Here is a 27,826-nt window from a genome sequence, read left to right as displayed (position 1 = left end):
TTTCCCAGGTCAGAAATGACAAACACAAGGGGTCACAAGTTCAAGGTAAGGGGGGCAAGGTTCAATACAGATATGTGGAGGACGTATTTTACACAGAGCCTGGAATGCACTACCAAGCAAGGTGGTTGAGGCAGACACGCTAGGATCATTTAAGACTTATCTAGATGGCCACATGAACAGACTGGGAATAGACGGATACAAACGGATGGTCTTGTTAGGAACACATGATCGGTGCAGGCTTGGAGGGCCGAAGGGGCTGTTCCTGTGCTGTATTGTTCTTTGTTTTTTTGTTTCAGACTCCCCTTCGGAACCTGGACTTACCAGCGCTCTTCAGCATTAAGAGACTGCCTGTAATCTCAGTAATGGCCATCGCACCCATGGCGCTGCTGGGATTATGGAGTAGCCTGATGGTGTCAGCTCTCTAAGGTGGGATTTCCTCCCAAGATAAGAACACAGACTTGTCTTAAAGTCATTAATGTTATTCTGGCATTAAATTGCTGCAGGATAGCTGTTGGGTTCATGTGCGGGCTCCCCAGCACACCAACTAAAGAACTGGGGAGGTAGACCATAGCACCCCATAAAATTCAGCCAAACATTTTAGGTCTGAGACCGCTCAACAGAATTGAACAAAATTTGAAATATAATAGGTTTTGGCCAAGTGTAAGGCAGGAGTGGGAAAAAGAATAAAGGGGTGGCAGATGAGAGGGATCCAATTTCAATGTGAAAGGTCAAAGGGAGTGATAATAGGACAAATAAAGAAACAAAAGATGTATCTAGAGAGGTGTGAATGCACAATTTTGAATTGCTGCCTTCTGAAAGTAAAGAAAAGGAAATAAGAGAAAAACAAAATAAAACAATTTTTTGAGGAGGTGACTAGGTGTGTAGATGAGGGTAGTGCAGTCGATGTAGCTTATATGGATTTTAGCAAAGCCTTTGACAAAGTCCCACGTGGGAGACTTATAAAGAAGATAAATTCACATGGGATACAGGGTAATTTGATGAAGTGGATTCAAAATTGGCTCAGTTGTAGAAGACAGAGGGTGATGACAGAAGGCTGCTATAGTGACAGGAAGCTAATGTCCAGTGGCGTACCACAGGGATGTGTTGGGTCCCCTATTATTCGTCATTTATATAAGCAACATTGATTACTCCGTCGGGGGGGTGGGGGGGGGGGGGGGTAAGATTAGTAAATTTGCGGATGACACAAAGATTGGTCAGGTGGTTGAGTGTCTTGAGCTACAAAAAGATATAGACAGAATGGTCAAATGGGCAGTTCAGTAGCAGATGGATTTTAACCCTGAAAAGTGTGAGGTGATATACTTTGGAAGGACTAATTTGACAAGGAGGTACTCAATGAATGGCAAACACTAGGAAGTTCTGGGGAACAAGGGACCTTGGTGTATTTGTCCACAGATCTCTCTAGGCAGAAGGACACGTTAGTAGGGTTGTGAAAAGGGCATATGGGACACTTGCCTTTATAAATTGAGGCACAGGTTACAAAAGCAGGGAAGTCATGTTGGAGTTGCATTGAACTTTGGTGAGGGTACAGCTAAAGTACTGTGTGCAGTTCTGGTCGCCACATATAGAAAAGATGTGATTGCACTGGAGGAGGTGCAGAAGAGATTCATCAGGATGCTGCCTGGGATGGAACATTTAAGTTATGGAGAGAGGTTGGGTAGGCTTGGGTTGTTTTCATTGGGGCAGAGAAGACTGAGGGACGACCTAATTGAGGTGAGATTATGAGGGACATGGACAGAGTGAATAAGTAGCAGCTGTTCCCCTTAGTTGAAGGGCCAGTCACAAGGGACACTGGTTCAAGGTAAGGGGCAAGAGGTTTAGGGGAGGATGTGAGGAAAAACATTTTTACCCAGAGTGTGGTTTACCCTGGAATGAGCTGCCTGGGAGGGTGGTGGAGGTGAGTTGCCTCACATCCTTTAAAAAGTACTGGATGAATACTTGGCACATCATAACATTCAAGGCTGTGGGCCAAGTGCTTGTAGATGGGATTAGATGGGAGTTCAGGAGTTTCTTGTATGTCAGTGCAGACTCAATGGGCCAAAGGGCCTCTTCTGTACTCTACAGTTCTATGATTCGAAATCATCAACAAAAATCAAAACAAATTGGAGTGAAGGTTATGATCTAAAACTGTTGAACTCAATGTTGAGTCCAGGTTCCTCTAAAGTGCTCATTCGAAAGTTCTTTGAGCTTTACTGGAATAGACTTAGGATTCGCTTACCCAAATCATTAAAAGCAGAATAAGTTGATAAAGGTGTTTTTAAAAAAAATGAGATCCCAGGTTTTATTAAATAACAACTTGTATTTATACAGCACCCTTAAGGTAATTAAACATCCCAAGGTGCTTCACAAAGTCAGAAGAAAACAAAATATACACTGAGCCACTTAAGAAAATATTAGATCAGATGACCAAAAGTATTGAATATCAGAAAAGCGTTTTGACAATTTAGAGATAGTGGAAGGACCCAGAAAGGTAGCAGTGAGGTAGAGCTTGGTGTTTTCAACACATGGAAACTAACTTGCTTCTGGATGATATGCCAAAGAGCAGTATGCAGATGAGAATAGGAGACGACCAGGGATAGAGTCTCGGGGAGCATGAAAGAAAAAGATGCAGCAGCAAAGCAGAAAGAGAAGTCTTTTTAGATGATTTTCTAGCTACAATAGATGGTTAAGAAAGGGCAAAGTGAGTTCAGTCTCACCCAGCTGGATGACATTGAAGAGGCATTGGAGGAGAATGGTGTGATCAATTGTGTCAAAGGCTTCAGAGAAATTGAGAAGAACTAGGAGGGATAGTTTGCCTTTGTCAGTCAAACAGGTTGTAAATTGTGACTTCAATAAAAGTGACTTTGGTATCGTGGCAGGGGCGCAAATCTAATTGGAGGGATTCAAACATGAAGTTCCAAGAAAGAGGGCCTGAATTTGAGATCTATATGAATAAATGGAAACAGGAAAAAAAAGGAAAAAAACAAAGTCGTAAGTCTGCAAATAATTGGTTAGGCCGTAGAATATTGTGTAGGCCATGGAGGGTATACAGAAATACCTTCAAAGAAGAAAGGTTTTGGTTAAAAGGAGTGACCAGACATTTCATCAGAAGATGCAGAACACAGAAACCGTCTCAAGCCCTGTGCTAGGTCAAAACATGCCTGCACAGGGGCATCTCAACGGTCTGCATCTTGATCCTCCTCTTCCTCCAATGAGCTATGCCATTTCAGGGCCTCACGCGCTTCAAGATCCATACCTCTCTAGAGGCCCATATTATGGAGAGTGCAGCAGACCACTTCAATGTGTGAGACCCTGGAGTGTTCTGCAGGGTACAACCCAATGAATACAGGCACCAAAACTGCAGCTTCACAAACCTGATGGTCTATTTGATGATGATCCGTGCAAGCAAATGGTTTCAGTTGTACCATCTCTGTGGCTGCCTTGGGGGTCTCGTAATGATGCCATTATTTTGAAATAAATGAATCTCAAAACAACATTAATGAACAAACATTTTTGAAAAGATAGTGCTTCACTTTCAGGAATAAAATTTTGAAATATTTTTACAATTCCTTTGGCATATGTTGGGCATGGTTCCAAGGCAACATCAGTGTTCACTAGACAAGATTTTGCTGTAAAATTTGGATTAAAGAATAAGGTGATACTTCTACAAGTTAGGGTTTCTTGGCAAGTTAATAAAATTGAAGCCTCATTAAAGAATGCAAATGATTCTTAAAAGAGATGTTACATTTACCTTCCGCTCAAGACTGTCATCACCATCAGTTGAACTGACACTGTCATGCATCTGAGACCTAGTTGGCCGCTGTCGTTTTGATTTGCCCGAAAGATGAGCTCGAGCCTTTAGCACTTTGCTGTCCAGTCTCTCCGTTTCAGGTATTGCTTCATTAAAATCTGAAAGCAAAAGTAAAGATAATAAAATTGCAAATGGAACTAGTTTTATTGCAAATAACTCAATCAGTTGCAAGGATTACCATCAAACAGGCCAGTTATTAATCAACATCTAGAAACATGGAATTAAAGAGCAGGAAGTCATTTGGCCCTTCGTGCCTGCTCTGCCATTCAGTATGATCATGACCCAAGAGTTAAATCCAACTCCTTATTGAAAACATACAGGGGGCGATTCAGCGCAGTGGGCTGAGAGATTTCAACGCGCCCGGGTAGCTTAACGTCTGTAGTAGGGAAAACACTTGAATCTATCATGAAGGAAGAAATAGCGAGACATCTGGATATAAGTTGTCCCATTGGGAAGACGTAGTACGGGTTCATGAAGGGCAGGTCATGTTTGACTATTTTGGTGGAATTCTTTGAGAACATTACGTGCACAGTAGACAATGGGGAACTTGTGGATGTGGTATATCTGATTTTCAGAAGGCATTCGACAAGGTGCCGCACAAAAGGCTGCTGCATAAGATAAAGGTGCACGGTGTTACGGGTAATGTATTACATGGACAGAGGATTGGCTAAGTAACAGAAAGCAATAAGTGGGGGTAAATGGGTGTTTTTCTGGTTGACGATCAGTGCCTCAGGAATAAGTGTTGGGACTGCAATTGTTTACGATTTACATAGATGATTTGGAATTGGGGACCAAGTGTAGTGTGTCAAAATTCGCAGATGACACTAAGATGACTAGTAGAACAAAGCGTGCAGAGGACGCTGAACGTCTGCAAAGGGATATAGATAGGCTAAGTAAGTGGGCAAGTATCTGGCAGATGGAGTACAATGTTGGTAAATGTGAGGTCATCCATTTTGGTAGGAATAACAGCAAAATGGACTATTATTTAAATGGTAAAAAATTGCAGGATGCTGATGTGCAGAGGGACCTGGATGTCCTTATGCATGAATCACAAAACGTTGGTTTGCAGGTGCAACAGATAATTAAGAAGGCAAGAATTTTGTCCTTCATTGCGAGAAGGTTGGAGTTTAAAAACGGCGAGGTTATGTTGTAGCTGTACAAGATGCTGGTGAGGCCACACCTGGAGTAGTGTGTGCAGTTTTGGTCTCCTTAATTGAGAAAAGATATACTGGCACTGGAGGGGGTATAGAAGAGATTCACTAGGTTGATTCCGGAGTTGAGAGGATTGGCTCATGAGGAGAGACTGAGTCGACTGGGGCTATACTCATTGGAATTCAGAAGAATGAGGGCAGATCTTATAGAAACATATAAGATTATGAAGGGAATAGATAAGATAGAAGCAGGGAAGTTGTTTCCACTGGCAGGTGAAATTAGAACTACAAAGAACAAAGAACAGGCCCTTTGGCCCTCCAAGCCTGCACCAACCATGCTGCCCGACTTAAGTAAAACCCCCTATCCTTGCGGGGACCATATCACACTATTCCCATCCTATTCATGTATTTGTCAAAATGCATCTTAAAAGTCACTATCGTACCCGCTTCCACTACCTCCCCTGGCAACGAGTTCCAGGCACCCACCACCCTCTGAGTAAAAACATCTGCCTCGTACATCTACTTCAAATCCTGACCCTCGCACCTTAAACCTGTGCCCCCTAGTAATTGACTCTTCCACCCTGGGAAAAAGCTTCTGATTATCCACTCTGTCCATGCCTCTCATAATCTCATGGGCGGCACGGTAGCAAAGTGGTTAGCACTGCTGCTTCACAGCTCCAGGGACCTGGGTTCGACTCCCGGCTTGGGTCACTGTCTGTGTGGAGTTTGCACATTCTCCTCGTGTCTGCGTGGGTTTCCTCCGGGTGCTCCGGTTTCCTCCCACAGTCCAAAGATGTGCGGGTTAGGTTGATTGGCCATGGTAAAAATTGCCCTTAGTGTCCTGAGATGTGTAGGTTAGAGGGATTAGTGGGTAAATTTGTAGGGATATGGTGGTAGGGCCTGGGTGGGATTGTGGTCGGTGCAGACTTGATGGGCCTAATGGCCTCTTTCTGTACTGTAGGGTTTCTATTTCTATGAATTTTGTAGACTTCTATCAGGTCGCCCCTCAACCTCCATCGTTCCAGTGAGAACAAACCAAGTTTCTCCAACCTCTCCTCATAGCTAATGCCCTCCATACCATACAACATCCTGGTAAATCTTTTCTGTACCCTCTCCATAGCCTCCACATCCTTCTGGTAGTGTGGCGACCAGAATTGAACACTATATTCCAAGTGCGGCCTAACTAAGGTTCTATAAAGTGTCAACATGACTTGCCAATTTTTAAACTCAATGCCCCGGCCGATGAAGGCAAGCACGCCGTATGATTTCTTGACTACCTTCTCCACCTGCATTGCCACTTTCAGTGACCTGTGTACCTGTACACCCACCCTTTGCCTATCAATACTCTTAAGGGTTCTGCCATTACTGTATATTTCCTATCTGTATTAGACCTTCCAAAATGTATTACCTCACATTTGTCTGGATTAAACTCCATCTGCCATCTCTCCGCCCAAGTCTCCAACTGATCTATATCCTGCTGTATCCTCTGATGGTCCTCATCGCTATCCGCAAATCCGCCAACCTTTGTGTCATCCGCAAACTTACTAATCAAACCAGTTACATTTTCCTCCAAATCATTTATATATTACAAACAGAACTAGGGGCAAGGCCTCAAAATAAGGGGGAGCAGATTTAGGACTGAGTTGAGGAGGAACTTCTTCACACAAAGGGTTGTGAATCTGTGGAATTCCCAGTGAAGCAGTTGAGGCTACCTCGTTGAATGTTTTTAAGGCAAGGATAGATAAGTTTTTGAACAGTAAAGGAATTAAGCGTTATGGTGAGCGAGCGGGTAACTGGAGCTGAGTCCACGAAAAGATCAGCCATGATCTTATTGAATGGCAGAGCAGGCTCGAGGGGCCAGATGGCTTATTCCTGCTCCTCGTTCTTATGTTCCAAAGGACATTCGTGAACTGGATGGGTTTTTCTGACAATTAACAATGGTTTCATGGTCATCAGTAGATTCTTAATTCCTGGTATTTTTTATTGAATATGCCACCATCTGCCGTGGTGGGATTCAAACCTGGGTTCCCAGAACATTTGCTGAGTTTCTGGATTAATACTCTAGCGATACCACCACTAGGCCATTGCCTCCCATTTAGGTTTGAATTTTCTTGTTGTTAACACATCCTCATGAAATTATTTCTGCCTGTTCAGCTAAGTAAATCATATGGCATGATTTCAAAGAAGAGCAGGGAGTTTGTCTGCGTCTTGACCTACATTTATCCCTCAACTATCCAGAAAAACTTTCTTGCCATTTTCACATTATAAAATGCTTCACTGGCTGTACAGTGTTTTTGAAGTCAAAGTTTTAAATGGTGTGTAAATGCAAATCCTTCTTCTATCTTCAGGAATAAAAGTCTTTGTGGCTTGTAATAAATAAGCAGAAAATAAAAAAAATAGCCTGGGCAATATAGCCAATCTGAAGAACAGTAGATAAATCTTAGTTTGATTAAATGTAGAGATTGGAAGAATTTCTACCCATTCCTCTTCTACCAAGAACAGTAGGATCTGTGGAATACCCAGCAAAAGGAAATGAATGTCATGTTGACTAAATCCTTCTAAAGAACTAGCTTGGTAATTCATGAATGTTCTGAAAGCAACCAGGATGAGATAGGCAAGGATGACAAATATTGCATAGAAAACAACAAACCATGGAAAGCAAGTGGCAATATTAAATGATAGAAACATGAGAATGGCAGAAACTTTGCAATTTCACTCGAATGTTTTTGGTGGTTAGGGAGAAATTGTGCAAATCTTTCCTTCAGGAAACTAAATTGCTGTGGAAAATAACAGTGTTGGATAGCATATACTTAAGCAAGCACTAGACTGGAGGTGTTAATAGCTATTTTGGTTCCTAATTTTTAAATGATGGGGCCAATTTTTAATTTATCTCCTGACAGTAACAAGTTATGGAAGGCCTCAAAATGGGATTGGTAGCCATAGAACCGTAACACCCAGGGCCAGATTTCTATGTTTGGGATCAGAAAGAATAACCGCCAAGTGGGGGATCCAGAATTCCCGCTATGGTTTGTGCCTTCAGTCATTTTCACAGGAGTGAGGGAGGGAACAGAAGACAAGTGACAGTACTTTGAGCACATTGAGAACCCACTTCAAGTAACTTAATTTTCATGGAGACGGCCAGACTTTCACAGCTGTCGAGTTTTACACCAACAGCATGGAGATGTGAACCATATTGGAAATGGGAGGAGTTTAAAAGATAAAATAATTTTGTCTCCTTTACCGTTCATCATTAAATGCTGTAACGAGTTGTATCTGTGTTCATTAAGGTGTGTTATGACAGTGATTTGACTGGAAGATGGAACAAGCCCTTAATGTGTGTGCCAAATGTTATTTCTGCCATCGGCAAGCTGTCATGTAAAAGATCGTAGTCATGATGTGGAGATGCCGGCGTTGGACTGGGGTGAACACAGTAAGAGTTTTAACAACACCAGGTTAAAGTCCAACAGGTTTAATTGGTAGCAAAAGCCATTAGCTTTCGGAGCGAGGAGCAGCACTCCGAAAGCTAATGGTATTTGCTACCAAATAAACCTGTTGGACTTTAACCTGTTGTTGTTAAAACTCTTACTGTGTAAAAGATCAACATTGTAAATATGGAACAGTCTTTAGGCAAGTTAAAGAAGTTCATCTAATGGATAAAATGGTATAGTACATTTCACACTATTGAAGGGTAGCCTAGAACGGAAATGTTTGGGACTTTCACATTAATTTTAAGTATTCAGTCTAGACATCCATTGAGATAGCCGTTCTGAATTTATTTATTTAATTGGGGAGTTTTATGGGCTCTTGGCTACAATCCAATTACCTAATAATTTTACAATTGCTTGATTTAGTTTATGTAGGTGGTTTGAAAAGTATGGTTGTTTACTCAGGGATTTTTTTGGGAGGCTATTAAATGGTTTCCAACCATTAAAACAGGGTCTATTAATGCTGCTCATAAAGCAAATAATTTGTGATGAGGTGAGGGTGAACAGATACATTTTCTTTTCATAAGTTGTGGGTGTCATTGGACCAGCATTTTATTGGCAATTCTGCATTTCCCTTGAGAAAGCAGTGGTGAGCTACTTTCTTGAACCACATGCAGTACATCTGATGCAGGTACCCCCAAAAATGCTGTCAGGGTGGTCCAGGATTTTCAACTAGCAACAGTGAAGAATTGGCAATCTAGTTCCAACTCAGGGAGGTGCGAGGCTTTAAGGGGAATTTACAGAAGTGGTGTGTTCCTACGTGCCTGCTGTCCTTGCCCTTCTAGGTGAGAGGGTGCAGGTTTGAAAGGAGGAGCCTTAGTGAGTTGCTGCAATGCATCTTGTATATGATACACACTGTTGCCATTGTGCAATGGTGTGGAGTGAGTGTCAACCAAGCAGGTTTTTTCTGGATGATGCTGAGATTCTTGAGTGTTGTTTGAGTGGCAATCATCCAGGCAAGTGGAGAATATTCCATCATACTCCTGACTCGTGCCTTGTAGTTGGTGGATAGACTTTGGGGAAATGGGAGGTGAGTCATTTGCTACAAAATTCCCAGTCTCTAACCTGCCCTTGTAGCCACAGTATTTATTTGGATGGTCCAGTTCAGTTTTTGGTCAACGGTAAGCCACAAAATGTTGATAGTGGGGGACTCAGTAATGGTAATGCCATTGAATGTCAAGGAGAGTTGGTTAGTTTGTAATAGAGGGTCACTGCCTGCCTTGTGTGGAGTGAATGTTACATACACTATTTATCACCCAATGCTTCAACATTTTCCAGTTCTTGCTCATATCAATGTGAATTGCCTCAGTATCTGAGGAGTTGCAAATGGTACTGGAACTCCTGCAACGATGCCCTGGGACTGAGGTGGTTAGCTTTCAACAACCACAACCAATGCTGGGTATGACTCCAACCAGCAGAGAAATCTTCCCGATTCCTGATTACTTCAATTTTGCGAAGGCTCCTTGATGACACAGTCAAAAGCTGTCTAGATATCAAGCGCCAGCAACTCTCACCTTGCCTCTTGAATTCAGCTCTTTTGTCCATATTTGAGCCAAAATTATAAACAAGTCAAGAGTTGAATGCCCCTGGCAGAACCCAAAGTGAGCTAATTATGGGTGGCATGGTGGTTACCACTGCTGCCTCAGAGTGCCAGAGACCCGGGTTCGACTCCTGGCTTGGGTCACTGTCTGTGCAGAATCTGCACATTCTCCGTGTCTGCATGGGTTTCCTCCTACAGTCCAAAGATGTGCTGGTTAGGTGCATTAGCTATGCTAAAATTCTCCCTCAGGGTACCCGAACAGGCACCAGAGTTTGGCGACTAGAGGATTTTCACAGTAACTTCGTTGCAGTGTTAATGTAAGCCAACTTGTGACACGAGCAAATAAACTTAAACTTAAAGGTAATTGTAATGCAAGTGCTGCTTGATAGCACTGTTAGCTTTCATTAGCTTACTGATGAGCAAGAGTAGACTGATAGGGCAGTAATTGGCTGGATTGGATTTGTCCTTTTTTGTGGACAGGACATATCTGCGAGATTTTCCACATTGGTCAGGTTGGTCAGACGGCACGGTAGCACAGTGGTTAGCACTGCTGCTTCACAGCTCCAGGGTCCTGGGTTTGATTCCCGGCTCGGGTCACTGTCTGTGTGGAGTTTGCACATTCTCGTGTTTGCGTGGGTTTCCTCCGGTTTCCTCCCACAGTCCAAAGATGTGCGGGTTAGGTTGATTGGCCAGGTTAAAATTGCCCCTGAGATGTGTAGGTTAGAGGGATTAGCGGGTAAATATGTGGGGGTAGGGCCTGGGTGGGATTGTGGTCGGTGCAGACTCGATGGGCCGAATGGCCTCCTTCTGCACTGTAGGGTTTCTATGATTTCTTGATACCAATGTTGTAGTTGTTCCTGGAACAGCTAGACCAGCAAGCAACAGGTCTTCAGTACAACTGCCGGGTGTTGTCCAGGCCCATTACCTTTGCAGTGTCCTGTGCTATCAGCTGTTTCTTGAATTCACATGGAATGTGTCAAATTAGCTGAAGACTACGATGCTGGAGGGGAGTTTGAAATTGATCATCCACATGGCATATCTGCAAATACTTCAGCCTTGTCTTTTGCATTGACAGACTGGGCTCAACTATTATTGAGAAAGAAGAAATTAGTGGAGCTTCCTCCTCCTTCACAACTGGATGTGGCTGGGCTGCACAGCTTTGATCTGGTCCACTGGTTGTGGATCGCTTAGCTCTGTCTATTGGATGCTGCTTCCGCTGTTTGATACGCTTGTCCTGTTTTGTAGCTTCACCAGATTAACACTTCATATATAGGTATGCCTTATGCAGTACCTGGCATGCTCCCCAACAATCTTCCTTGAACTAGGGTTATTCCCTTGGCTTGATTTTGAGATTAGTATGATGGAAATGCTGAGCCATGAGGTTACAGATCGTGGTTGAACACAAATTTGCTGCTGTTGATGGTCCACAATCCCTTATGGATAGATACATTGTTTTGAGTTGCTAGATACATTGAATTTATCCCATCTAACCTAATGTTAATGCCACAAAACATGAGGGCAGGTATTCTCATTGTTAAGGTTGGGGCGGCACGGTAGCACAGTGGTTAGCACTGCTGCTTCACAGCTCCCGGGTCCCGGGTTCGATTCCCGGCTCGGGTCACTGTCTGTGTGGAGTTTGCACATTCTCCTCGTGTCTGCGTGGGTTTCCTCCCACAGTCCAAAGATGTGCGGGTTAGGTTGATTGGCCAGGTTAAAAATTGCCCCTTAGAGTCCTGGGATGTGTAGGTTAGAGGGATTAGCGGGTAAATATGTGGGGGTAGGGCCTGGGTGGGATTGTGGTCGGTGCAGACTCGATGGGCCGAATGGCCTCCTTCTGCACTGTAGGGTTTCTATGATTTCTATGACTTGGTCTCCACAAGGACGATGTGGTGATCATTCCTACCAATACTGTGACAGACAGATGCACTTGCGATAGGTAGATTGGTGAGGATAATGTGTAGTAAGTTCAGCCAGCTGTCAAAAGTGGTGCTACTAAACTACTCTTCGTGATGTACTTCGAAGTCCCTCACTCGTGTGTGCCAATGTCACTCTCAAGTCCTGTTCGACAAGACATACCCAGTGATGCTTGGGACATTGGGCTGTTAGGTATGATTCAGTGAATATGACTATGTCAGGTTGTTACTTGACTGATCTATAGGACAGTTCTCTTAATTTTTGTACAAGGTCTCAGATGTTAAGGAGCACTTTGCAGGGATGACGGTTGGGTGTTCCATTGTCATTACGATGCCTGGGATGATGCTGAGTGGTCAAACCAATTTTTTTTTTAATTCTATAAATGTTTAGTACAACGGAGTGGCTTGCTAGGCCACTTCAGAGGGCAATTAAGATTCTTGAGTAACATGTATGCAAGGACAGCAGATTTCCTTCTCTAAAGGATATTAGTAAACCAGATGGATTTTTATGACAATTAATGATAGTTTCACAGTCAATATCACTACATCCGATTTCAATTATGGATTTAATGTTATAAAGTGGAGGTTGAACACCACCCCCCCCCCCACTCCCCCCACTGAGAACTAACACCAAAACCCCCAAAGAGGAGTACCTCGCCTCATAATCTGTAAAACGTTTGTGTGATGGTGTGACCTGCTCTTCAGCAACTCCTCGTGGTTAAATACAAATTAAATCCTTGACGCTCACTTTAAAATCAACACGTAATAATTTATCTATCTAACTGTGAACAACTTTATTAAACTATTAACAAACTGAATGAAACAAGATTCTAATGGTATGCCATTCCAATAAATACAATTCCCACTCATTTAACAAAAAACATTTAGTTACTCTCTAAATTGCAACAAGGTTATGTGTCTTCCAGAATATTTCTGGGCCTTCTCTGTTGACTCTTCTTTGCTATCTAGATGGGACTTTGAGCTGAGAGCTGGGTGAGCTGTGGCAGATGCTCTCTCCTTTTGTCCCACTGCCCCCATTCTTTTATACCTCTGCTAACATATCAATATTTCCCACAATAGGATTGGCCCGAGGTTGTCAAAACCATAAGATTTAAATTTAATAAGTTCTTGGTGTCTAAGTGCCTAATTCAAATTGATTGGCTGAATTCAAAAAATTCAACAGCCTGAAAGCCTGTAGCCCCAGTAACACTGCTGCTTGGCCTTTTGATACAAGTGTTTCAGTTTGGGCTCCATAAAAGTCTGTTCCCTTTACACTGTCCTCAACCACCAAAGCCATACAGGGTCCGCCCCTGGCGCTTTAGGGCGTACACCACATCCATAGCAGTCACCGTTTTGCGCTTGGCGTGTTCAGTGTAGGTCACCGAGTCCCTGATCACATTCTCCAAAAACACCTTCAACACCCCGCGGACCTCCTCGTAGATTAAGCCGGAGATACGCTTGACGCCTCCGCGGCGAGCCAGACGCCTGATAGCAGGCTTGGTAATGCCTTGGATATTGTCGCGGAGAACCTTGCGGTGCCGCTTGGCTCCGCCTTTACCGAGCCCTTTACCACCTTTCCCTCTACCTGACATGATCAATACCAAACGATCGGGCTCCATATGTACCTGCATTTCTTTTTAACTCTCTAAACACAAAGAAAGCACCACCTTTTAAATGGACCATGCAATACTTTCTCCCTTAGCATTTTACAATACCAATCTACAATTATGCTACCCACATTTGCAACAATAACTAACTGAATTTATTAATTACATTTCAATTCCACAAACTGCCATGGTGGTATTTGAAGCCATTTCCCACAGCATTAGCCAGGGCCTCTGGATTACTAGACCAGTGACATTATTATCATACCACAGTCTCAGCGAGGGTGGTGGGTGGGTGAGGATGGAGGTGGGTGGGTGAGGATGGAGGTGGGTGGGTGAGGATGGAGGTGGGTGGGTGAGGATGGAGGTGGGTGGGTGAGGATGGAGGTGGGTGGGTGAGGATGGAGGTGGGTGGGTGAGGATGGAGGTGGGTGGGTGAGGATGGAGGTGGGTGGGTGAGGATGGAGGTGGGTGGGTGAGGATGGAGGTGGGTGGGTGAGGATGGAGGTGGGTGGGTGAGGATGGAGGTGGGTGGGTGAGGATGGAGGTGGGTGGGTGAGGATGGAGGTGGGTGGGTGAGGATGGAGGTGGGTGGGTGAGGATGGAGGTGGGTGGGTGAGGATGGAGGTGGGTGGGTGAGGATGGAGGTGGGTGGGTGAGGATGGAGGTGGGTGGGTGAGGATGGAGGTGGGTGGGTGAGGATGGAGGTGGGTGGGTGAGGATGTAGGTGGGTGGGTGAGGATGGAGGTGGGTGGGTGAGGATGGAGGTGGGTGGGTGAGGATGGAGGTGGGTGGGTGAGGATGGAGGTGGGTGGGTGAGGATGGAGGTGGGTGGGTGAGGATGGAGGTGGGTGGGTGAGGATGGAGGTGGGTGGGTGAGGATGGAGGTGGGTGGGTGAGGATGGAGGTGGGTGGGTGAGGATGGAGGTGGGTGGGTGAGGATGGAGGTGGGTGGGTGAGGATGGAGGTGGGTGGGTGAGGATGGAGGTGGGTGGGTGAGGATGGAGGTGGGTGGGTGAGGATGGAGGTGGGTGGGTGAGGATGGAGGTGGGTGGGTGAGGATGGAGGTGGGTGGGTGAGGATGGAGGTGGGTGGGTGAGGATGGAGGTGGGTGGGTGAGGATGGAGGTGGGTGGGTGAGGATGGAGGTGGGTGGGTGAGGATGGAGATGGGGTGGTGAGGATGGAGATGGGGTGGTGAGGATGGAGATGGGGTGGTGAGGATGGAGATGGGGTGGTGAGTTTAAAGTGGTCAGAAGGTTCAAAAAATGGGTTGCTGATTACATTGGCAGCAGCAGCAGGCAGAGGTTTTTTGGAAAGTTTTAACCTGCCCATTCTGGACACAGCCAGACTCTATTCTTTCGGTGACAGGTCCATCTCCAAGCTACTTAGGGAAAATGCTGCATGCTGGCAGTGTTAAGATGGGGGCAGAATGCAACAATTGGATTATTAGCATCTCTTAATTCCCGCCCCCAAAATGAAAATCTTATCCCTACAAACATGATGATATTTTGAAAGGTGCCCACTGATGACCCTCAAAACAACTGCCTGTCTTAGGTGGCAAGGTATTTTTAATATGCAGATTGGATCAGAGGACCACAGATAGCTATTTTAGGTTTCATTTCGTCAGAGCATATTCCACGCACACTGATCAGTTCCAGAGCAATTGTTATGGCCAAGATGGGAGGAATGCACAGTAGATCTCGCCCTACTATTCCACAGTTGGCACCGTTAATTTAAAACTTAAATTAACTAAGCAAAATGGCCAATTATTTACCCAAGAGACTTTAAGCAGTACACGTAATGATTAATGTATTAAAAGTGTCAATTGCAGGAACACACACGTGACACACCACATATTCTAGAAGCATAACCACCTATCCCTTTTTAAAGTATCCCAGCACGCACACAAGCACACACAGATAGGGGTCTCTGCAGAGATTGGCTTTGGAGAATAAGTTTTATAGTTTGCAAGGTTTCAATGCTGTCGATGTGGCACTTCCTCGTTCGACCCAGTAGCTGTCTGGATGTTCACACCAACGGAGCTCAGGCATGGAAGTGAATATAGAGTTGGGTCAATTCTTCTCGTCCCAGTTTTTCAGGTTTCCAAATGCAAACAAGTTATACACAGATGAGGATTCTCTGGCAGCAGATGGATAATCACACATGGAAGTTCAGGCAAGACAGGGCGTGAGTTAGGGCAGCCTTTATTTTTGGTTTATTCCCCAAAACACAGGCCAGAATTTTACTGGGGTGGAGCATGGGAAGGTCCGTTGATCTTGGGTGGAATTTTCCGGCTTCCGGGTGAGCGAGCCCATAAAATCCCATCCACAGTTCAAAAACAACCGGTCTAAAACATAAAGCTCGACTCTGTCATGTGATTGCCAGTAAATCACTAGCTTTGCCTTTACCATTTTTCCCCCATCGATTAAAGTGATTGCAGTTCAAAACAAACAGCTCATTCCCCTCTGCTGGTCAGGTGATTTATTAGAAAAGGGCAGTCTTGCTCCCAATCCAAAAGTGAGCTTGTGATCCTTCTTTAAATAAAAGCCCTTGTGCCTGAATAATAATGTCTTTCCATATTTTAAAAGAAAAATTCAGTTCATGGAGATATGGTTTTCAAAAACAATGAAGCCAGAGGCCCAGCTAAACTAAGCTTGGAATTACTTTTGGAGGGGCTAAGAAGAGCTGGCATGCTGCACCAGCTTCCAGTAATCTTGGTCACTAACATTGAGAGAACCACACACACTGTGATCATGAGTTCCGGCCCATTCCCCAAACTTACCCTCAGGCTGATGTTGGGAGTCCTAAAATAGTAAGCAGTATTTTCAGCCTGATGTTAATGAGGTTGATGTTTCATTAATATTTCTTTGGTATGAATACATACTAGAGTTGGTTGCCCAATAGACAAAATTGTCCCTGATCATTTTACTGTCCATCAACGTTATCTCCATTTTTAGTTCAACTACCACAGAGGAAAATTTAATATCCTTATTCAGATAAGTAGGCTTAGAAATGAGCATACACGATAAGAATATATAAGAACTAGGAGCAGGAGTAGGCCATCTGGCCCCTCGAGCCTGCTCCGCCATTCAACAAGATCATGGCTGATCTTTTCATGGACTCAGCTTCACTTACCCACCTGCTCACCATAACCCTTAATTTCTTTACTGTTCAAAAATCTATCTTTGCCTTAAAAACATTCAACAGGGTAGCCTCAACTGCTTCACTGGGCAGGGAATTCCAGAGATTCACAACCCTTTGGGTGAAGAAGTTACGCCCCAACTCAATCCTAAATCTGCTCCCCCTTATTTTGATGCTGTGCCGCCTAGTTCTAGTTTCACCCACCGTGGAAACAACCTCCCTGCTTCTATCTTATTAATTCCCTTCATAATTTTATATGTTTCTATAAAATCCCCACTCATTCTTCTAAATTCCAATGAATATAGTTCCAGTCTACTCAATCTCCTCATAAGCCAACTCTCTCAACTCCAGAATCAACCCATTTTGCTCTGCCACTCATCTTAGTGTCACCTGAGAACTTTAACACACTGCACTTGGTCCCCAACTCCAAATCAGCTATGTAAATTGTAAACAATTGCTGTCCCAACACTGATCCCTGAGGGACATCATTAGTCACTGATCCCCAACCAGAAAAACATCCATTTATTCCCACTCTTTGTTTTCTGTTAGTTAACCAATCCTATATCCATGCTCATACATTACATAATGCCATGCACCTTTATCTTATGCATCAGCCTTTTGTGCTGCACCTTGTCGAATGCCTTCTGGAAATCCAGATATGCCACATCCACCGGTTCCCCATTTTCCACTGCGCACGTAATGTCCTCAAAGAAATCCCATAAATCAGTTAAACATGACCTGCCTCTCATTAACCCGTGCTGTGTCTGCCCAATGGGACAATTTCTATCCAGATGTCTCACTATTTGATGATAGATTCAAGCATTTTTCCCAGTATCTAAATTAAGCTGACCCGCCTTTTGTCTACCTCCTTTTTAAACAGTGGCATCACATTTGCTGTTTTTCAATCTGCCAGAACCGTCCCAGAGTCCAGCAAATTTTGGTAAATTACCATGAATGCATTTGCTATTTCTCTGGCCATCTCTTTTAGTACCCTGGGATACATTCCATCAGGGCCAGGAGACTTGTCTACCTTTAGCCCCATTAGCTTACCTAACACTGCTTCTTTAGTGATTGTGATCGTTTCTAGGTCCTCACCTGCCATTGTCTCTTTGTCATCAATTTTTGGCATGTTTTTTGTGTCTTCCACTGTGAAGACCGACACAAAATACCTGTTCAATGCTTTGGCCACTTCCTCATTTCCCATTATTAAATGTTGGGCCTCACATCTCATATAAATTAGCCCAGCCAGTTGCAGGTGCATGGTGGACTCAGGCAGTTTGCTGGTCAATAGGCATTTAATTTCATGTACCTGACTACCAGTAGCAACCCTTGGTTGGTCCTGGAAGTAGGAATGCTGATTGAAGGGACCTGGAAAGGACAGAAGAAACTCAGAGGGAAGGCGTCGAATTGAAACTAGAAACAATGCTAAATACTATACTTAGCTCCGCATACAACTAAGTACTTTTTTTTAAACAAAGAACGTCTTGTTATGCCTCCAGTGGTCCCTTTAAGGAATACTGGTTAACCCACATGTAGACTGAATTTTCCTGAACATAGCTGGTTACCAATTTTGAGAAAGGGATGTGAAATATGTGTAAGCTCCCTTATTTGCACATGCAAAAGATTTAATACCCGCTTCAAGAGCCTGTCAATCATTTTACACCTCTAAAATAAAGTTGGCTGCAAACAATTATTAGGCTGTAATATTTTATTTTTCTTCACTGACAGCTGTCAACCAACTGGATATATTATAAATGCACAATGACATCTTGTTGCTGCACTTACAGGCCTTCCTACAATTTATAGAAAAAGAAATGAGAGAAAAGAGCATTCAAAAATTCTGATGAGTTCTCAGATAAACAGTTAGTGCATATTTCCCAAATAAAATGGCCACAATTCTGAATTTTAAGTGTTGCTGCTTGTGGGAACATTGATGCGTTTTCCGCTGGCACTGGCAGCGCTACTGAAGTGGCGCTTTAACACAATGAGTGGGGGACTGCAACCACTTTAAAACTCAAAAAACAGCTTATGTGAATCATGCTGGGTTAAACACGCCAAGCCAAACACGCCAAGCATATGACGCTCCCAAATCGGTGATCAGCTGACATTCAAGAACACTTCCTCCTTTCCCTTCTCTCCAAATAACCAAAATAATCCAGTCTCACATTAATGCAGGAAGCATTTCACGTTCAATCTTTTATGAGATCAATCTTTTTGAGTTATAGCTGTGGATTTGCCTAAAGTCTCGACTGCAGCAAGGACCCAGAAAAAAAACAATTGAAGCCTGTAATGGAATTGCTCATCAAAAATTTTGTTATTTGCAAGACTAAGTAGAAATTCCACAAAACGTCCATTTAAATTGTGATATAACTGAATCAAACCTGTAGTTTTCCTCAGGATCATGGTATCTCAATGATTTTATCTTTCACACATACCCATGATAATAGAATGAGGTGTAGTTTCGAAATTGTACCTAGTACAGGAGCGTCAGGGTGACACAGTACACTTGGGTTTTGAGCTTGTAAACAATAAAGCAGAGATATATAGATTAGCACATATAATGCCTCACAAGTTTCCAATCTCATCTAATCATTAGAAGGCAAATACAGCCACAGAGGGAGGGAGAGTTGCCCCAATACCAGCCCTTGCGTACCTCCTAGTGACCAGCTGCCCAACATCTCACTCATCGTTGCTGAAAACGATGAGAAAGCCATCATAAAAAGACTTGCATACTTGCATAGCACCTTACCCCTTATCAAGTCCTCATGATGTCCCAGGGTGCCAAGTGAACAAGGCATTAATGTAGGGTGGTTATATGGGTGATGATAACCAGAACGTAACAGGCAGATAAAGAGAGTACAAACATGTCTGAATGCATGTAGTATTCGTACAGGATAGATGACACAAATAAAAATATAACAGGTATGATATAGCTATTACAGAGACACTGTTGTAAGGTGACTAAAGCTGGTAACTAAATTTCAATGATATTTGATTATTAGAAATGGATGGATGAAAGAAAAAGGTGGAGTGGCTCTGTTAATTTAAGATGAGATCAGTATAGTGGTGAGAAATTATCATGGCCCAGCAGATCACGATGTAGAATCATTTTGGATGATGATAAGAAATAACAAGGGAAATAAGTCACTGATGAATGCAGATTATAGACTGCCTACCAGTAGTCATACTGTAAGATTTGGCATAGATCAAGAAATAAATAAAGGGAGCTGGTAAGAAATTTGCAAGATTTTGATATAGACTAGACAAATCAGATTGGCAAAGGTAGCCTTGAGGGCAAGTTCATGGGCAATATTCGGGATAGTTTCCCCGAATGCTGTAAACTCAACCAAGGCACAGGCTATTTTAGAACGGGTAAAGTGCAATGAAACAGGATTAAAGATCTTATAGTGGTGGATACTCTTTGGAAGATGATCATAACGTGACAGAAATTCACATTCAGTTTGAGGGTGAAAAATATGGGTCTAAAATTACTGTTTTAAACTCTCCCTCCCTCTGTGGCTGTATTTGCCTTTTAATGATTAGATGAGATTGGAAACTTGTGAGGCATTATATGTGAAGATTAGAGGTAAGCCAAAAGATTGAGAACACTTTAGAATCCAGCAAAGACTTATCATATACAAAGGGAGAAAATAGAACAGGAGAGTAAGCTAGCAAACAGAAATACAGACAAGATCCTCTACAATTATATAAAAAGGAAGAATAGCTAAAGGATAAGGATGGGAAATGAACAACGTGAAACAAGGAAATAGCAAAGACTTTGAACAGGTATTTTGCATCTATTATCATGGTAAAAGACAAAGCATCCCAAGAATGGTAGAAAATCTAGGGAAAAAGGGAGTAACTTAAAAAATATATCACTAGAAAAAAAGTACTAGTAAAACTAATGAGACTAAAAGCTGACAAGTTCAATGGGCCTGATGGCCTGCATCCAGAGGTCTTAAAAGAGCAGCTGCAGAGACGGAAGATATATTGGTTGTAATCCTCCAAAATTCCCTAGATTCTGGAAGATCCTAGTGCATTGGTTTTATGAAAGAAAAATGATATTTGACAAATTTATCAAAGAGTTCTTTGAGGGTGTAACAAGCAGAGTGAATAAAAGGGAACCTGTAAATGTGTTGATTTCAAAAAGCATTTCAATGCAGTGCCATATAAAAGGTTAACTACAGAAAATAAGAGCTCATGATGTTCAGGGTAATATATTAATTAACATGGATAGGGGCTAACTATCAGGAAAGAGAGCCAGGATAAATGGGCATTTTTAGGTAATGAGTGGAGTGCCACAGGAATCATTGCTGGAATCTCAACCGTTTACAATCTATATGGTGTGACAGTCATATGATCTATATGACTTGGATGAAGGGACTGACTACATTGTAGCCAAATTTTCTGACAATACAAAAATAGATGGGGAAGCAAGTTGTGAGGGGGAAACAAAGAGTATGCGAAAGGATATAGACAAGTTAAATGAATAGGCAAAAATTGACAGATAGTATATTGTGGAACAGTGTGAGGTTATCTACTTAGGTAGGAAGAATAGAAAAGCAGTATACTATTACATATTCTGGTGAGTAACTTCAGAATTATGCAGGACAGAGGAATCTGGATGTTCTTATACATGGATCATAAAAAGATAACAGATAGTACAGCAAGTAATTACCAAGACAAATGGAATGTTGAAATTTTTTTGAAAGGGAATGGAGTATAAAAGTAGGGAAGTCTTGCTACAACTGGAAAAGATGTTGAGACCACAGCTAGATTATTGCCTATGGTTTTGGTCTCTTCAGTTAAGGAGCAATATACTTGCTTTGGATGCAATTCAGAAGTTTCATTAGGTTGATTTCTTAATGAAGATAGCTTGCAGATTGAACCGATGCTCATCGGAGTTTCGGAAAATAAATGATGATCGCATTGAAATATTTAAGGGGGTCTGTCAGGGCAGATGCTAACAAGTCCCTTGTTAGCTCGGGTCCCCCGAGCAGGAGCCGTAGTGTGGCGACTAGGGGAATTTCACAGTAACTTCATTGCAATGTTGATATAAACGTTACTTGCAACGAATAAATAAACTTTAACTTAACAAGTTGCTTCCAATGAGGGAATCTACAGCTAAGAGGCACAGTTTCAGAATAAGGCATCTCTAATTGAAGACCAAAATGAGGAAGGTTTTCTTCTCTGAGCATTTCTAATCTTTGGAATTCTCTTCCCCAGAGAGTTCTGGAAACTGGGTCACTGAATCTATTCAAAATGGAGTAAGATAGATTTTTGATTTACAAGGAAATCATGGGTTATGGGGGGGCAAGCAGGAAAGTGGAGTTCAGGCCATCATTTTGTTGAAAGGCAGAACAGCCTTGTGGGGCTGAATGGCCTACTCCTGATTCTATTTATTATGCTCTTCTATAGCATTTTATACTTCTGAATGGTCTGTAGGCCATTTAACATAAAAATTTAGAAACTAGAAGCAGGAGTAGGCCATTCAAGCCTGCTCTGCCATTAATTTTGATCATGGCTGATCATCAAATTCAATAACCTGCTCCCCCCTTTCCCTTGAGCCCCAAGAGCTATATCTAATTTATTTTTTAAATCAGACAAAGTTTTGGCCTTAACTACATTCTGTGGTAGTGAATTCCACACATTAACCACCCTCGACGAGAAGAAATTTCTCCTCACCTCAGTTCTAAAAGGTTTATCCCTTATCCTCAAACTTTGACCCCTAGTTCTAGACTCCCCCACCTTTGAGAACATTCTTTCTAAATCTACCCTGTCGAATTCTGTTCAAATTTTATAAGCTTCTATGAGCTCCCCTCTCACTCTTCTAAACTCCAGTGAATATAATCCTAACCAATTTAGTCTCTCCTCATATGACGGACCTGCCATCCCAGGAATCAGCCGGAATCAACCTTCTCTGTACTCCCTCTATAGCAAAGACATCCTTCCTTAGATAAGGACACCAAAACTGCACACAATACTTCAGGTGTGGCCTCACCAACGCCCTATACAATTGCAGCAAAACATCCCTACCCTTGTACTCAAATTCTCTCGCTATGAAGGCCAACGTACCATTTGCCTTCTTTACTGCCAGCTGTACCTGCGCGCCTACTTTCAGCGAGGACTCCAAGGTCTTGTTGTGTATCCACCTCTCTCATTTTACACCCATTCAAGTGTGTAAAATGAGAGAGTGGATAATGGCAATCTGTCTTCCTATTATTGTTACCATAGTGGATAATCTCACATTTATCCACATTAAACTGCATCTGCCATGCACACGCCCACATACTCAGCTTTCCATCCATCTCAAGGCATTGCCTGCAATCCCACATGCTTTAAGAGGGCAGTTAATTTTCAGTCATATTACTGTGGATCTGGAGTCACACATAGGCCAGACCAGGTAAGGGTAGCATATTTCCTTCATTAAAGGATATTAATGAACAATATGGGTGTTTACCACAATCTACTTGTTTTAAGAACATTACTACTGAGAATAGCTTTTCATTCCAGATATATTAATTGAATTCAAATTCATCCAACTGCCACTTAGTCTGATTAATTTCTCCAATACTATTTATCTATTTTTACTGATTTGTTTAACTTTGTCATTCCCATTATTTCTGAAATTTTTAAATATTTTCTATCATGAAAACAGATAAAAAGTATAATGTCTCTGCCATTTCCTTACAACCCATTATAATTTTATCTCTAATTGCCCCATGTTTATTTTAATTAATCTTTTCTGATCTGCATACCTATAGGAACATTTACAAATCTGTCTCATGTTAGTTTATCACAAATTCTCTTTCCTTATCAATTTATTTTTCCTTCTTTGCTAAATTCTAAAAACTTCAGCCCTGCTACTCTTTTTGGCAAAATTATAAGCCTCTTCCTTTGACCTATTACTATCTTTAAATACTCGTTATTCGTGATGGCACTGGTGCTTCACAGCACCAGGGATCCGGGTTCAATTCCAGATTGGATGACTGTTTGGAGTTTGCATGTTCTTCCTGTGTCTGCATAGGTTTCCCCCAGGTGCTCTGGTTTCCTTCCACAGTCTAAATATGTGCTGGTTAGGTGGATTAGCCATGGTAAACGTGTGGGGTAATGGAGATAGAGCCGGGAAGGGGACCGGAGTAAGATACTCTGATAGAGTTGGTGCAGACTTGATGGGCTGAATAACTTACTTCTCCCCAGAGAGCTGCAGAAACTGGGTTACTGAATATATTCAAAGCTGAATTAGATAATTTTTGATTTACAAGGGAATCAAGTGATACTTCTGAGTGGCTTGCTCGGCCATTTCAGAGGGGAGTTAATTTTCAGTCACATTACTGTGGGTCTGGGTCACACATAGGCCGGACCAGATAAGGACAGCAAATTTTCTTAATTAAAGGGATTTTATGATTGGCCAACTTTTCCTGAAGAGTTTTTTTTCCTTAATGGAATGATGATCATACGAAAAACACCCATCAGGAGGAACTCAGCAAATTCTGCTACCTTGGGCCCAAGGTCACAGACGATCTGCCCTTTGAGACAGAACTCGATACACGCATTGGGAAAGAAGCTACCTCATACGGCCAAAGTGCAAATAGTGCATTGGATAATACCAAGCTGAGCCTTAGGTCCATGCTGACGGCTTACAAGGCCAGTCTCTTCAGCATCATGTTGTATGACTTTGAAACATGTGTGACTTACAGCTATCAGAAAAAGTTCAATGATTTCCATCTTTGCTGTGTGTGACGCATTATGGATATATCCTGGCAGGACAAAATCTTGAATGCAGCGGTCCTCTCACAGTCACAGCTACCAGGCATATGGGCATTAAGCAAACAGAGGTTGCATTGGTGGATCATTGTCTGCAGGGTGGAAGATAGACGCATACCCAAAGACATTCTGTATGGTGAGGTACTGGAGTCAGATGATCAGTAGGGCGCTCAAGGCTCCACTCCAAGGATGCTTGCATGTGTACCATGAAGGCCCTAAAAGTCGACTATCACAGCTAGGAGTCGCTAGCTAGCAAAAGAAAGAAATAGTGACATCTCCTATGGATTGACATGCACTACTACGATGACCGGTGGCTACAGCAGCTTGGCAACAGGTGCCAATGCCAAAAAACACCCACCATGTCACTTCATGTACAGCACTTGTGGCAGAACCTGCCTCTTCACAGCCATCAGCAAAGATGCACCAAATGAGCTGCACCCCACTTAAGATAGATGCTTGCTGAATGTCCATCGTCTCTCATAGATGAAAGGATGGCAACAAAACCCAGCTGGCTAACTTTCATCCCTGCAATATTGCCCACAACATCACCTTTGCCTCATTGTCTATGCCCAATTCCTTTTCCATAGTTTTGTTACCCCTGAGCTCCAATCAAATGCTTTCCTTAATGAACCTCCCCCCCCCGCCCGAGCTCAAGTCCTCAAAATTGGCAGCTCATCCAAAATGCTTTACAAAGGGATTTGGACAACTGCCTGTAAGGTGAGCTATTTACTTGTACGAAGAGTGAGCAGAAGAAATCGATTCATCAAGGCAGCACAGTTGTAGAACAATACAACCAGCTTTATTAGATTTGAATGGCTTATTTCTGTGCTGTGACATTCTCATTCCATAAACTCCTATTCTGCTCTAAGCCCTCGTTGTCCTTGCTGACCCATTGGTTTCCTCACTGCTGCAAATTCAAAACCTTTCTCATCTACAAAATCCCCCACTGTTTCAATTTCATCCTACCATTATAACCTTAACCATTTAACCCCTTGATTCTAGCCTTACTATGCTCAATTATCAGGGGGCATTTCCTTCAGATACTTTGGACCTAATCTCTCGGAATTCTCCTCTAAATCCATCACTTCAACTTCTTTTCCAGCCTTTAAAAATCTCTTCCAGATCTTTCCAACCCATACTTTCTATCGTGCTTCCTACCTGTCCCCCTACTGAAAGATTTGTAGTTTTCATCTTTGAACTATCTTGAGTCAAAATATTTTCCATTTTAAGGGCTATAAGCATGATCTCCACTTAAGAATAAAGTGATTAATATTCTTTTTTATGCTTTGTTACCTACAAGGGTGTAGCTTTAAAATTTTGCACATACCATCACAATATTGTATATTTTTGAGTGAAGTATAATGAAACTCTGATGTATAATTGGACTGTAATGATGAAAAAAAACTTACCAAAAACCTCATCTGGATCACCTGACTTCATTGTTGAAGTTTCAATGTCTTCTGTGAACGATTAAAGGATCTTTCAATTACTAACAAGCATCACAAATACATATTTATCTGTGAAATCAAGTGAAATATCTTCCAATATAACCTATCACACTTTTCCAATCATCTTCTATTCTAGATATCTACACTTGTTATAAATTGTTTCTTTCAGATACAATATACAGACACCAGAACTAAGAACATACAACTATCACAAACAACTGAACAGGTGTGGGCTCCTCTCTCTCGAAAAACATTCTAGAACAAAAAAGAGTGGACTCATGGAGGATTTTAAAATAATGAAAGGGTTTGACAGGTAGGCATAGAGATGATGTTTCCATTTGTAGGGACTTTCAAAACTAGGGATGATAAATATGAGATAGTCACTACTGTTGTAAGGGCTGTCTGGTGTCAAACTACAAGGTCTGGTTGAATACTAAGTGTATTAACAACTCAACTCCAAGGTTACTTTCCATAGGTGCTGTCTCCATGGTGGCTCTTTCTAGACTCTATTGCACACAGACTACTATCCTGTGACACTATGGATGGTACGGTTCTCCAGACCCACATTAACCCTTATTCGGCTGAACATCCTTATAGTACACCTCCCTCAAGTCCTTACCCAAACATATTTATATCATCTTCTTTACTTGCTACCCCTTCTCCCTCCCCTCAAGTCTATGACTTTATAAAGGCTTGGAGGCTTGACAATTATTCCACATCTTTTGGTGGAATGGTAGTCACTGTTGTTTTGGGTTGGCTTGGTTAGTTTGGCATTAACATTGTAGTACAGGGTTTCTGACACTTGGATGAATTGATTCGCTATTGCATTCTTTCAAATTGTGTTTCATCTTTATGGACAATCCATCTGCTTTGTTCAGACATGTGGATTTGTCCCATTTCTTCCGAAGTGAATGTTCACCCTATCCATTCCTAGAGTGGGCTCGGACTTTTTTCATGGGCGCATGTTCTTGCTGGATGATGTGGCTTCAGAAATGGAACTTTCATTTCCAATTCTTTTTCAAGCTTATGAATCTTTTCATTCAGCTCAGCAACGATTCTGGTGAGTTCAGTTGGCTTTCCTTCAAAGTTGTCTGCAAAATCCTTATACAAGCTTAACAATTTCAGCTGGGCATTCCGTTCTTTTTGGAATCTTTCCTCCATGGTCACTGCGTGCTCGTTGGACTCTTTCAATTCACTCATTACTCTGTCAATCTGTTCAGTAGAAATTCACTTATTTGCTTACAACGTCTGGATTTGCTCAATTGCTTCACTTTGCATTTTCAGGTAATTACCTTGCGTCTCCTTGAGTTTCTTCTACAGTTCTTCCATTCTGCTGTTAAAGACAGTCTTCATGCCGCTGAAGGTATATATACTTCTTTTGCATTTGAGCTTGAAGAACAATTAGCTGTCATTTCAATTGTTTATTTTCTTGTTGACCTATTGCTGCTTCATGCTGCGCGTCAGTGCATTGCTATGCTACCACTGATAGTTCCAATGCAGCTTTTTCTGAACAAGTATTCAAGTCCTTTGGGTCCTGCTTTTCCAGGCCTATGTATTAATTTTTCAAAGAATCTTTCAAGGCCACAACTTTGAGTGCATTTTCTGTCTGCTCTTGTGCCTGACTATACGTCTAGTTGAGTTTCGCCATTTCCCACCCTGATTTGCCAACAATTGCATTCAGAGTTGCACCTCAGAAATTTGTTTATTCAGATCTCGAGCAGTGTAGTGCATTACAAACTTTAGTTTATCATGCATTTTTAGAAGTATATACGCAGCTTGAATTTTGTGTTGCAAATTTTCCAATTCAGCTTTGACGCAAACCTTTTCCAACCTTATTTAATTTCATTTTTGCAGGGTTTGTATATTTTGGAATTCATCAGACTTCATGCAAAGTCAACCACTTGCTCCGTAATGCCACTTTGCTGTTGTAGTTCAAGCAATGTCGAGCTTCATAAAAAGGTATATTTC

At 42.3% G+C, this 27,826-nt stretch overlaps 2 protein-coding genes across 21 annotated transcripts in view; both read right to left on the bottom strand.

Annotated features, from left to right (window-relative positions):
- The window catches only part of ppp1r9a (protein phosphatase 1, regulatory subunit 9A), a 343,843-nt gene that overhangs the window by 52,084 nt on the left and 263,933 nt on the right, over nt 1-27,826 (bottom strand). For 13 of the 20 annotated variants that reach the window (XM_078237727.1, XM_078237812.1, XM_078237700.1 and 10 more), the window contains 2 exons: nt 25,820-25,870; nt 3,749-3,906 (listed from right to left, as the gene is read on the bottom strand). In XM_078237727.1, coding sequence (XP_078093853.1) covers nt 3,749-3,906; nt 25,820-25,870 — 209 coding nt within the window. The remainder of the gene's footprint in view (nt 1-3,748; nt 3,907-25,819; nt 25,871-27,826) is intronic. The other 7 variants (XM_078237839.1, XM_078237770.1, XM_078237787.1 and 4 more) reach the window with 1 other exon arrangement.
- LOC144509289 (histone H4-like) lies at nt 13,160-13,489 on the bottom strand. Its single transcript, XM_078237923.1, has one exon. The coding sequence runs from the start codon at nt 13,487-13,489 to the stop codon at nt 13,178-13,180; it is 312 nt and encodes a 103-aa protein (XP_078094049.1). The 3' UTR covers nt 13,160-13,177.

Source organism: Mustelus asterias, chromosome 2, assembly GCF_964213995.1.
Source record: "Mustelus asterias chromosome 2, sMusAst1.hap1.1, whole genome shotgun sequence".
Classification (NCBI taxonomy): Eukaryota; Metazoa; Chordata; class Chondrichthyes; order Carcharhiniformes; family Triakidae; genus Mustelus; species Mustelus asterias.
This window is presented reverse-complemented; position numbering and strand designations above follow the sequence as displayed.

Coding starts and splice junctions, on each gene's coding strand:
- LOC144509289 (XM_078237923.1), bottom strand. CDS start 13,489: ATGTCAGGTAGAGGGAAAGGTGGTAAAGGGCTCGGTAAAGGCGGAGCC.